The sequence below is a fragment of the Podarcis raffonei genome, chromosome 11 (assembly GCF_027172205.1).
Source record: "Podarcis raffonei isolate rPodRaf1 chromosome 11, rPodRaf1.pri, whole genome shotgun sequence".
In the NCBI taxonomy this organism is placed as follows: domain Eukaryota; kingdom Metazoa; phylum Chordata; class Lepidosauria; order Squamata; family Lacertidae; genus Podarcis; species Podarcis raffonei.
Window position 1 is genome coordinate 47,450,716 of NC_070612.1, and position 12,053 is coordinate 47,462,768.

Sequence of the window (12,053 nt, forward strand, 5' to 3'; positions counted from 1 at the left end):
AGCAGGAGCTCTTTCACCTGGTGTCAAGAGCATGCAAAAACCTTTCCGCTTACAGATATGCCTTATCAGACACTTCCAAACATAAAATCACCCTGCTGTCTCCACATTCATTATTTACACAACCAACCGCCACATGGTAAGAAATATTTTGGGCAGACCTAGACTACAATCCTATACATACTGACCTACCTAGGAGTTCAGTTGGTTAGAGCGTTGTGCTCACCATGCCAAGATTGCAAGCTTCATCCCTGTATGGGACAGCTGCATATTCCTGCATTGCAGGCGTTTGGACCTAATGATCCTCAGGGTCCTCTAACAATGCTACGTCTTGCTGAATTCAAGAGACTTACTTCTGAGCAGAGAATCACACTGTTAGGGGGCTCAACTCTCCCAAAATTGAAGTCCGCTCTATAACCATGGGTGTACCCAGGGATCTGGGGGGGGGCAGCTGCCCCCCTAAATCAAGCAAATAAATAAAAATACTTAACTGACCAATTGCATCAAGGACAACTCGGTTCTGCCCCCTCCTACCGGTGTGTGTGTGTGTGTGCGCGCATGCTATTTGGTTGTTGTTTTTAGTTTGACTCCAAATATTGTGGTTTTATATTTTGATTTTGTTCTGTGAACTGCCCTGAGACCTCTGGGTATATAGGGCAGTAGCAACTACTCTATTCCAAACTTAAAAATGGAAAGCGTAATGCTGGTGGTCAACAAAAGAGGTTTAAAGACTCAAGGCAAATCTAAAAAAATGTAGGATAAACATTGACAACTGGGAAACACTGGCCTGCGAGCGCTCCAATTGGAGAACAGCCTTTACCAAAGGTGTCATGGGTTTGAAGACACTCAAACTCAGGACGAAAGGGAGAAACGAGCTAAGAGGAAGGCACATTTGGCAAACCCTCACTGTGATCAACTCCCAGCCAGGAACCTATGTCCCCACTGTGGAAGGACATGTGGATCCAGAATAGGCCTCCACAGTCACTTATGGACTCACTGTTAAGACCGTGTTCATGGAAGACAATCTTACTTGGCTACTAGTGATCACCAAAGAAGAAGAAAAGATAAATTCAATAAATTATAAATAATAATAAAGCCTGCCCCCCCTTAAACAAATACAATGGACGCTCGGGTTGCGAACGTGATCCGTACGGGATGCACGTTCACAACCCACAGCATTCGCAACCCGCAGCGTTGCATCTGCGCACGCGTGGGTTGCGCTTCTGTGCATGTACAAAGTGTGATTTAGAGCTTCTGCGCATGCGCGACCACTGAAACCCGGAAGTAAACTGTTCCAGTACTTCTGAGTTTCGGCGGGTCCGTAACCCCCCAAAAAAAATGCAACCTGAAGCGTCTATAACCCGAGGTATGACTGTACTGGCTATGCCCATGCCCACAAGTAGTTGTTTAGTCATTTAGTCATGTCCGACTCTTTGTGACCCCATGGACCAGAGCACGCCAGGCACTCCTGTCTTCCACTGCCTGCTGCAGTTTGGTCAAACTCATGCTGGTAGCTTCGAGAACACTGTCCAACCATCTCGTCCTCTGTCATCCCCTTTCCCAGCATCAGGGTCTTTTCCAGGGAGTCTTCTCTTCTCATGAGGTGGCCAAAGTACTGGAGCCTCAGCTTCACAAGTAAAGGAGGGTAAAGCAGCCACCTTACATGGGGGCTCACACCTTGAACCACGTGCCCCAGGTTCAATCCCAAATCTCCTAGCAGAAGTGCGAGAGACCCCTTGCCTTAAAAACCCTTGGGAGCCGCTGCCGGTCAGTGTAGGCGACACTACCCTCAATGGATGGGCGATCCAACGCACCTCAAGGCAGCTCCCTAACTTATGGGTGGGGTGGAGGCATCCATAGATGAATGGGTCTCTGATCTTTTGACTTTCCCTTTAACACCCCCCTCCCCTTCCTTGCCCCTTACCTTCCAGGATAGAGACCACAATCAGGAGCTGGTCGGCCCTTGTTGTGCCCATTCTCCTCCAGGCGGGCTCTCTGCTCTGGCAGGCAGGGCGCAAGGCTCTCGAGAAGCTGCCCTCTCCGCGCCGGGTCCCCACATCCAAGCCGGTGACGAGGCCGGGCCCCAACGCCCTCCTCCTCTCTGGTCCCGCCGGCAGCCTCCCCTTTGGCGCCTCGGGCGCGCTTTCAAACCAGCCGCCGCCGCTGCTTAGCAACCGGGAGGCGGAAAGGCAAGGACCCGAGGCACAGAGAGAGACGGGGCGGGGAGGAGACAGAGCGGCGCTTCCGGGATGCCGCTTCAACTTCCGGACGCTGCTGCCTCGTTGTTTCCCCGGGGAGGGGGGAACGGGCGGTGAAGCGCGCGTGCTGCAGCGCCACCTATGGGAGAGGCGGTGGGAAACGGGAGGAGGTTTCCGAGGGCAGCGGGGGGAAACGGGAGGCGAGGAGCGCAGGCTGCGCGTTTGTGGCGGGCGACGCCGAGGGAGGGATGGCTTGCAAGGGGAGCAGCTGAGTTTACGTGCTATCTGCTGATCTCACTCCCCGGGCCCCGTGTTCATACCCTCCAACATTTTTTATTTTATTTTATTTTCTGAATTTATATACCGCCCTATACCCGGGGATCTCAGGGCGGTTCACAGAATAAAATCAAGCTGCTATTGTTGTTGTTTAGTCGTGTCCGACTCTTCGTGACCCCCTGGACCAGAGCACACCAGGCACTCCTGTCTTCCACGGCCTCCCGCAGCTTGGTCAAACTCATGCTGGTAGCTTCCAGAACACTGTCCAACCATCTCATCCTCTGTCGTCCCCTTCTCCTTGTGCCCTCCATCTTTCCCAACATCAGGGTCTTTTCCAGGGAGTCTTCTCTTCTCATGAGGTGGCCAAAATATTGGAGCCTCAGCTTCACGATCTGTCCTTCCAGTGAGCACTCAGGGCTGATTTCCTTAAGAATGGATAGGTTTGATCTTCTTGCAGTCCATGGGACTCTCAAGAGTCTCCTCCAGCACCATAATTCAAAAGCATCAATTCTTTGGCAATCAGCCTTCTTTATGGTCCAGCTCTCACTTCCATACATCACTACTGGGAAAACCATAGCTTTAGCTATACGGACCTTTGTTGGCAAGGTGATGTCTCTGCTTTTTAAGATGCTGTCTAGGTTTGTCATTGCTTTTCTCCCAAGAAGCGGGCGTCTTTTAATTTCGTGACTGCTGTCACCATCTGCAGTGATCATGGAGCCCAAGAAAGTAAAAGCTCTCACTGCCTCCATTTCTTCCCCTTCTGTTTGCCAGGAGGTACCCGCCAACATTTTCAAAAAAAATTTTTAAAAAAATTATTTATTTTATTTATTGAATTTATATACTGCCTTATACCTGGGGGTCTCAGGGCAGTTCAGAGAATAAAATCAAGTTATAGAACCACAAAATATATGATAAAAAATAAAAACAACAACCCAATAGCACCCCTGTCCTCAAAAAACCCCACGTTTCTCCCATGAAAATAGGGATATCCTGTTCCATCATCATTTTATCAGCATCATTTTATTATTTATACCTCACCCATCTAACAAATGCTCCATCTGATACAGAAAAATAGGGGTGGTTGGCTTTTGCTGCCCAAGGGACCGAGCCCTCGTAAGTCCATGATCGGTCAGAGATGAATGGATGGAGGCAGGAGGCAGTGAAAGCAAGGCAGATCTTTGTTTTTTCTGTTGCAACAGAGTTCCCACCACTTATTGCAAGGAGGCAAGAGAGACCCAGAACCTAGAAGAGAGACCTAGAACCTAGAAGAGAGACCTAGAACCTAGAAGGAACGTCTCTTTTAAGGGTTTGCCTTTTTGCTTGGAGAAGAAGAATTATTTCCATATAATTTATGTTTCGCTATATGAATGGCAATTTCCAGAATACATGGGACAATCAGTTTCTTTGGAACCCGGAAAAGAAAAGAGAGAAAATTTTATTATGGCATATTCCTCATAAATATGTTCCCTTTGAACTAGTTTACATTTATATGAACAGTATTGTTATTCAAGTTATATTTAATTACTAAAGGTGGAGGGAGGGGGGGTGGGAGTAAGCACAAATCTTGAAAAGCCAGTGAGGGGACATTTTAACCTCCCAGGATACTGGGAATGCAGGAACACAGGAACTTCAAAGTGAGACTGCAACCACTGACTTATAACTACTATTAGAGCTTCACTTGTGGCATTTAAAAATATCATGCTACAAGTATTAATTGGCTTGCCGATGTCAGGATTATTGTGTTATCAACATACATGGTTTTTTGTTTCGTTTTTTGGGGGGAATCACTACTGTTAGTAATGCGATTGCCATTCAATTCTTTTGCTGCAAGAAACTAATATGGCTGTCCCTCTAGAAAATGTATACCTTTCGGCTCTTTAGAATGGGTACATGTTAACAACCAACCCCCCACCAATCTTTATGTAACTATGCTCTAAGATGGTTACCACTTTCATCCCCTCTGTCTCACACAGGGGGGGAAACGTTATAAATAAGTCAGAAATTAAATCATTATAACAAAATAAAAAAACGCTATGGGAAATCACTTATAATTTTTTTTGCTCTCTGGCACCATCTGGTGTTGCATGTTTATAACACATTCAAAACGCTGTTTCTTGAGTAATGTCGCTGAGTCCAGTGTAATAATAATAATAATAATAATAATAATAATAATAATAATAATAATAAAAAATTATTTATACCCCGCCCATCTGGCTGGGTTTCCCCAGCCACTTTGGGCAGCTTCCAACAAAGACCAAAAACACACTAAGATGTCACACATTAAAAACTTTCCTGAACGGGGCTGCCTTCAGATGTCTTCTGAATGTCAGGTAGTTGTTTATTTCTTTGACATCTGATGGGAGGGTGTTCCACAGGGCGGGCATCACTACCCTCTGCCTGGTTCCCTGTAACTTTTCTTCTCGCCATGAGGGAACCGCCAGAAGGCCCTCGGCGCTGGACCTCAGCATCCGGGCAGAACGATGGGAGTGGAGATGCTCCTTCAGGTATACAGGGCCTTTGAGGCCGTTTAGGGCTTTAAAGGTCAACACCAACACTTTGAATTGTGCTCGGAAATGTACTGGGAGCCAATGTAGGTCTTTCAAGTTATGTGTTATGTGGTCTCGGTGGCCGCCCCCAGTCACCAGTCTAGCTGCCGCATTCTGGAATAGTTGCCGTTTCCGGGTCGCCTTCAAAGGTAGCCCCACGTAGGACGCATTGCAGTAGTCCAAGCGGGAAATAACTAGAGCATGCACCACTCTGGCGAGACAGTCCGCGAGCAGGTAGGGTCTCAGCCTGCGTACCAGGTGAAGCTGGTAGACAGCTGCCCTGGACACAGAATTGACCTGCCCCTCTATGGACAGCTGTGAGTCAAAAATGACTCCCAGGCTGTGCACCTGGTCCTTCAGGGGCAGAGTTATCCCATTCAGGATCAGGGAGTCCTCCACACCAGCCCACCCCCTGTCCCCCAAGAACAGTACTTCTGTCTTGTCAGGATTCAACCTCTATCCATTAGCCGCCATCCATCCTCCAACCGCTTCCAGGCACTCGCACAGGACCTTCACTGCCTTCACTGGTTCTCTTTGTTTTCCCCACTCATTTGGGTTGCCATCACTTTTCATACGTTTGTGACGGCACAGAAATATCACATTGGCATGCATGGTCGTCGTCCCCCCCCCCATGTTCTCTTAACAATCCTGTGAGGTAGATTAGACTGAGAGTTGCTGATGGCCTCAAGGTGACCCACTGAGCTTCATAGCCAAGTGGAGGTTTGAACTCTGGCTTCCCATGTCTCAGTCCAGCATTCTAACCACTGTACTCTTCTTGTTCATGTTGTTCCTAGTTTTCATTTCCTCCCTATTTCCTCTTCTGCTGACTAGTTTCAATGCTGCAAGAGGAATGGTGGGTTTAATTTGCAGTCCATTGAACAACACCCACCCCAGACCCTACCTTTCTCATGCAATTTAAGTCCACAGTTCTGGAGTCATCTACCTGTGAAGAGCTGCATTTGTTTCTGAGGGGAAGCAGGATTCATCCATACCTATATTTCCTGAATTTTTGTCCATTCATCATCCACAAATATCCGCAGTGAACACTTAAGTGATATTGGGACAATTGCCCACTGGTTTCGGATAATGAATATTTTAAATATATAAATAATAGATAACAATGCTAGTGCTATTTAGCCAAGAATGTCCACATGCTGCTGTTTCATTGCTCATAACGAGACATCTTGATTTTACAGGGAGACAGAAACTTCAGGTTTTATTTGAATGTTTTCGTGTTAGGGTCTGAGAGTTACTGCTGACTGAGTGTAACGGAGCCCCTGTTAATTCACAGCAGACAATCTGCTTTCATTTCCACAATTAATTATGCCATGCTCTCCCACCCCCCCTCGTCAACATTGTTACATGAGAAGCAATTGTACTGCCTCTTCCAGGCGTGTTTCTAATTGTAGCTCTATATAAACAGTATTAATAGTGGGATCATTTGTGACCACCACTGGCGGAGCGTACTGCCCCCACCACCATCGGGGAGGGGGGATACTATTGTGGCCGCCCCCGGACACACGCCGCTTAACTTCCCCCACTGCGCTGAGTGCCATGACCCATGGGCAACACGCCACTGTTAGGATATGGTTCCGTTCCACCTTAAAAGGGAACAGGCATGACTGTTGTGTGTCACATGCCTGTTTACTTCCAGCACTTGCTGGGAACTTCCGTTTTGTATAATGCTTTTGCTTTGCTGTTTTGCTGGACACGAAGGGAAGCAGACATGTTTTTTCCTTTGTTCCTGAACTCTGCTGAATAAATGCTGTAAATATGCTTACACATGGCTCTGTCCGCCACTTCCATTGTGAGAAGATTTATTCACTCTGCTGATAGAGCGTGCCGAGTCTCTAAACATATCTAACACTTGTGACGCTGTTTGATGCTGTTCCAAGGGAGACCGGTGATTGCCCGGCTGCCTGATGCCCCTGTCTCCCCGGCAGTATCCCAACAGCCATGCCCCCAGGACGCATGCCACTCACACCCCCGCCTGCTCTCCACCCCCGGTGCCAGAGCATGCAGCTTCGCCATGTGACCACCCTAATATCGGTATGAGGATATGAATGCACAATAAAAAGCCTGTTGGGAAAGGCCCTAGGAGTTCTCCCATGAATGAAAGATCTGAGTATTTTTGACCAAATTAAAAATCATCTTTAGGTTAGGGATCTACACCAACCATCATTAGATGAGGGCAGGTTACTTTGAAAGCCAGAAATCCAAACATGTCCTGGCCTTCCTCAGATTCGTCTCTATAGCTTAAACAGTGGGTTCTATCCTCCAAATTCAGCAGCCTCAGTTCGAAGCCATTTCTGATATTAAATCCTGAGATCTAAGACGTCACTCCAGTTCCTACTACAGAGATACTTTGGTTCCTGAATGTCTTAGTTGACAAAAAAGTCAGCTCCCGAACACCGCAAACCCAGAAGCAAGTGTTCCGGTTTGTGAACTTTTTTCGGAAGCCGAACATCTGTTTTGGCTGTTGGCATTGTTTCTGAGGCCAGTCAGCCAATCAGAAGCCGCGCCTTGGTTTTCAAACGTTTTGGAAGTCGAACGGACTTCCAGAACGGATTGAGTTCAAGAACCAAGGTACCACTGTACTTCTTTTAATTTACCAGTCATTTTTGAGATATCGCTCTATAACGGCTGAAGCCCATTCTGGTGCCAGATCCCTGTGAAGTTGTTTTAACGGCTCTCCCGCTTTCCTTAGGACATCCCTATTTTCATTGGAGAAATGTTGAAGGGTATGTACTTGAGTGTCATATTGGTACCTATTTTTCCCATCCAGCCCATCAGGGTTTACAGCAGCTCCTGACTTTAGATGCCATTGATGCAGTTGAGAAACACCTGCTACATACCGTACTTTAGTTGGGATTATATTTCTAAACACCCACCCTCCAAGTACATGATGTGGATCCAGCTGGTTTTCATGTGAGGAGCAGAAGAGCTCTCAGATTAAGTGACCATCACTGTCTGATGGTGTCTCTTCTTTGGTAAAGAATTGCAAACAAACTCCAACACACATTTCCCTAAGGATAGCAAAGGTTGGTATTTTTTTGTACGAACAATGAATCAATTCCAATCCAATTTCACTTGTCTCTCTTCTTTTCCTCCAAAGCCCCATCATGTCTGCAACACCACATTAAAATCTTTCTACTTAATTGACTTAATTCTTTTTTTAGTGCATGTTCTGTACAAATTAATAACACTATGTTACCATTTAGCAGTGGAATTAGAATCACAGCAGTTTCTTTGTGCATCTATCATGGAAAAATCAAATTTGTCAGTAGCATCTAATATCACTCATCCACTGCCCTGAGCTTCATTTCCCTTCAACTCACCACATAATCCTAAAAGGGAGGGCTTTGTAAATTTTCATATATACAAATTATCAGTTGCATTATAAAGAACATATTCAATAGTAGATGCTAAATGAAATATTTACAATCTGTCCTTTACCTCGAACACATCATGTATTCCTTTGCGGAATTAATTATCCCCTAAATATGCAAACTACAACTGACATGTTAATAAAGACTTTAATTTACTGGGTGGTTGCTGTTTTTCCATGCTGAAGTTCCTGCATTAATTAGGAATCCTTTTCTTGTTGTTGTTGTTTTTGCCCGTTTTCCACTATTTCCTTCTTTCTTCTTCTTCTTTTTTTTTTTGCATAGCAGAAATCTTCCATGTACTTAAAATCCACTTCTTGTGTGAAAAGATTCCATCACTCAACTTTTTTTGTTCATCTTCCAAGGCAATAATGCCCACTCATATTATAAGGAGCTCATAACCCACCTACAGTACTCTCAGCAGCCAGAAGCATCATAGCCAGATACTGGAGAGATCTGTCAGGAGTAAGCATAGACTAATGGTATCAAATACAGTGGTACCTCAGGTTACAGACGCTTCAGGTTACAGACACTTCAAGTTACAGACTCCGCTAACCCAGAAATAGTATCTTGGGTTAAGAACTTTGCTTCAGAATGAAAACAGAAATCGCGTGGCGGCAGCGCAGCGGCAGTGGGAGGTCCCATTAGCTAAGTGGTACCTCAGGTTAAGAACAGTTTCAGGTTAAGAACGGACCTCCAGAACGAATTAAGTTCTTAACCCGAGGTACCACTGTATTAGAAGTCACCCCAGAACTGGCCCTACTAAACATCTTCCAAGATAATAATGCCCACTCACATCACAATGAACTCATAACCCACCTGCTCTCAAATAGTGTGGGAAACAGCCTTATTAGAAAAACTAACCAACAAACTGAAACTTACATGGGGACAAATAGAAGAAGACGCCTTCACCCTGGTATGGCTCCCCTTTATCACATACACAGCCCAACTAGGCAAGAAGAAGAACCTGCCAACAGCATTCAAATCAATCTGGTTAACCTAATCCAAACACACACACACCCCACTCGCACACAAAAACAAATTTCACTATAGCCAATCAAAGACAACCAACCCCACCCTAAGCCACCCCCAACCTCTCTCACCACCAAAGAAATACAACAAGCGAATAGTACACAGAACCCACACAAACAACTTTGACACAAAACCCCACGCATACACTCAATAGAATAGAAGCATTGCCACCCGACACCGCCCCACTCACCACCTCCACCCTCTTTCCCCCTTTTCTTCCTAATGTACCACTAATGTCTCACAACAAATGAAACTCATCTGTAGAAAACGCAACTTGAAAAAAGAGACATTGCACATACTTTTGTTAACTAATAAATCTTCAATAATAAGTATATTTAAAGTTTTATTTTTTAAAAACAACAACCACCTTGTTTCTCCAATGTCCCCATGGGGTCTAATTTTGCCATCTTCTCCTCTCTCCCACCTCAGAGTCAAGGATGCCAGCCTGCTTCCAGGTGTGATGGAATAACTGACCCAGCCCGTGCCAAGATTGTCTGAGAAGTGGGGTAGGAGTCTTTTTAGAATAAAGTTATAAACTCAAACAGAAAAGCAGTTGGTACTTTGTGGGGGGCCCCTAACCAGCTTAACCCTCTGAGGCCTCGAGCAAGTGTACCCAGCTGCCCCCCCACCTGAGCATGAACCTGCCCCACATCATCTTGCCAGTGGTGTAGTGGTTAAGAGCGGTGGACTCGTAATCTGGTGAACCAGGTTTGCGTCTCCGCTCCTCCACATGCAGCTGCTGGGTGACCTTGGGCTAGTCATACTTCTCTGAAGTCTCTCAGCCCCACTCACCTCACAGAGTGTTTGTTGTGGGGAAAGGAGAATGTTAGCCGCTTTGAGACTCCTTTGGGTAGTAATAAAGCGGGATATCAAATCCAAACTCTTCTTCTTCTTCTTGCAAGTTATCTTGAATTGCTCTTTTCCATACTATCTAAGACATCCCATAACTTCCAACATTTCTCTGATGAAAATAGGTATGTCCTATTCAATAATAATACCCTGCCCATCTGACTGGGTTGCCCCAGCCACTCTGGGTGGCTTCCAACATATATAAAAACAAAATAAAACATTAAATTTTTTAAAAAACCTTCCCTTTACAGGGCTGCCTTCAGATGTCTTCTAAAGGTTGTCTAGTTACTTATCTCCTTGGGCTCGGGGGTTGCATAACTCCATCCCCTACAACATTTTTCTAATGAAAATTGTGACCTTTGTAAGGCTAAAGATAATATATACAATGGTACCTCTGGTTACATACTTAATTCGTTCCGGAGGTCCGTTCTTAACCTGAAACTGTTCTTAACCTTAAGCACCACTTTAGCTAATGGGGCCTCCTGCTGCCGTTGCACCACCGGAGCACAATTTCTGTTCTCATCCTGAAGCAAAGTTCTTAACCCGAGGTAATATTTCTGGGTTAGCGGAGTCTGTAACCTGAAGCGTATGTAACCCGAGGTACCATTGTATTAGCTATTAAATGGAACAGTGCAGCATAAAATCATGAAGAGTTCTGAGGCTCCTGAATTATATTGTGGTATGAACATTTTTGGGGATAAAGCCCACTTTGCCAAATGCACAAGGCCATTTGCTGCACGTTTTTGAGCATTTCACATTGCTGACAAATACCAAGTAGAACGTGGCTCTCTAGCTTCCTTCCTATAAAGACAACTGCCGTTGCACTGGAACAGCCCCTTGGTCTGCTGTGCTAGGCGCATTTCTATCACCATGTTCCTGATAAAATAATTACTGTTTCACTAGTGCATATGTGTTCCGTGCCGCAACCTTGATCTTCCCCCCAGCTGATCTTATAATAATTACCACCTAAGAAAATCGCCTTTGTGAGACATTTGTGTACAGAATGTCAAAGGACTGCATTTCAGCACTTTAGCTAATGACATTATGTTCCCATTTAGGATGTGATCCAATCCTTGCAGAAGTCAATAATTTGCTAAAGCAGCATTCCTTGGTCTTTATGAAATCCATTTCTCTCTTTCTCACATTCACTCTCACACCTGTAAACTTATTAAATCTTCCATACACTCCCAGTGTAGAAACCTAATCAGTCCCCTGTGCAACTCAATTCTCTATTCTCAGCTGGAAAATTTGTCCCTTTTTAATGAAATATTACCTTTCACTGGGGAGGGGTGGATGTAAATCAGGGAATGGGTACTAATCCAGGACAACCAGTCATGGGTATATAACAGAAAATGGTGTGGTTTGCTAGTGGCAATTGCAGGTTCGGAGAGACAAAGTAAAGAGTGGAAATATAGTTTGTTAGACCTTTAAAATATGCATTTCTAAGTTCCTTCCAAAGTTCCTCTATTCTCCTAGCATAGAAAAAGACTACACATTTGGATTATTTACAAACTCTTCAAAGGTCAGGTTCATGTGCTTTTCCATACACCAGTCAGAAAACACAGGCAGTAATACTCGGCTTAGTTACAGTGGTGAAAGTTCCTTAATTATTGGTACAGGAACTCAAGAGTGGCTTGTAAGAGCCATTCAGTCTCAGAGCCTGCATGTTGAGCTTCTCTGGCAGACTGGGGTATGACAATAGGCTTGAAGGTCAGGGCGAGTGTCCTAGCTAAGCCTGGCAGGACAGCTTACTCTATGGCATTAACCCC

At 45.3% G+C, this 12,053-nt stretch overlaps 1 protein-coding gene across 1 annotated transcript in view; it reads right to left on the reverse strand.

The window, feature by feature from the left end:
• Positions 1–2,244, reverse strand: part of CEP120 (centrosomal protein 120) — a 38,280-nt gene extending 36,036 nt beyond the window's left edge. The window contains exon 1 of the mRNA XM_053408142.1: positions 1,922–2,244. Within this exon, the coding sequence (XP_053264117.1) occupies positions 1,922–1,973 (52 nt within the window). The 5' untranslated portion in view covers positions 1,974–2,244. The remainder of the gene's footprint in view (positions 1–1,921) is intronic.
• Between the last annotated feature and the right edge of the window lie 9,809 nt (positions 2,245–12,053).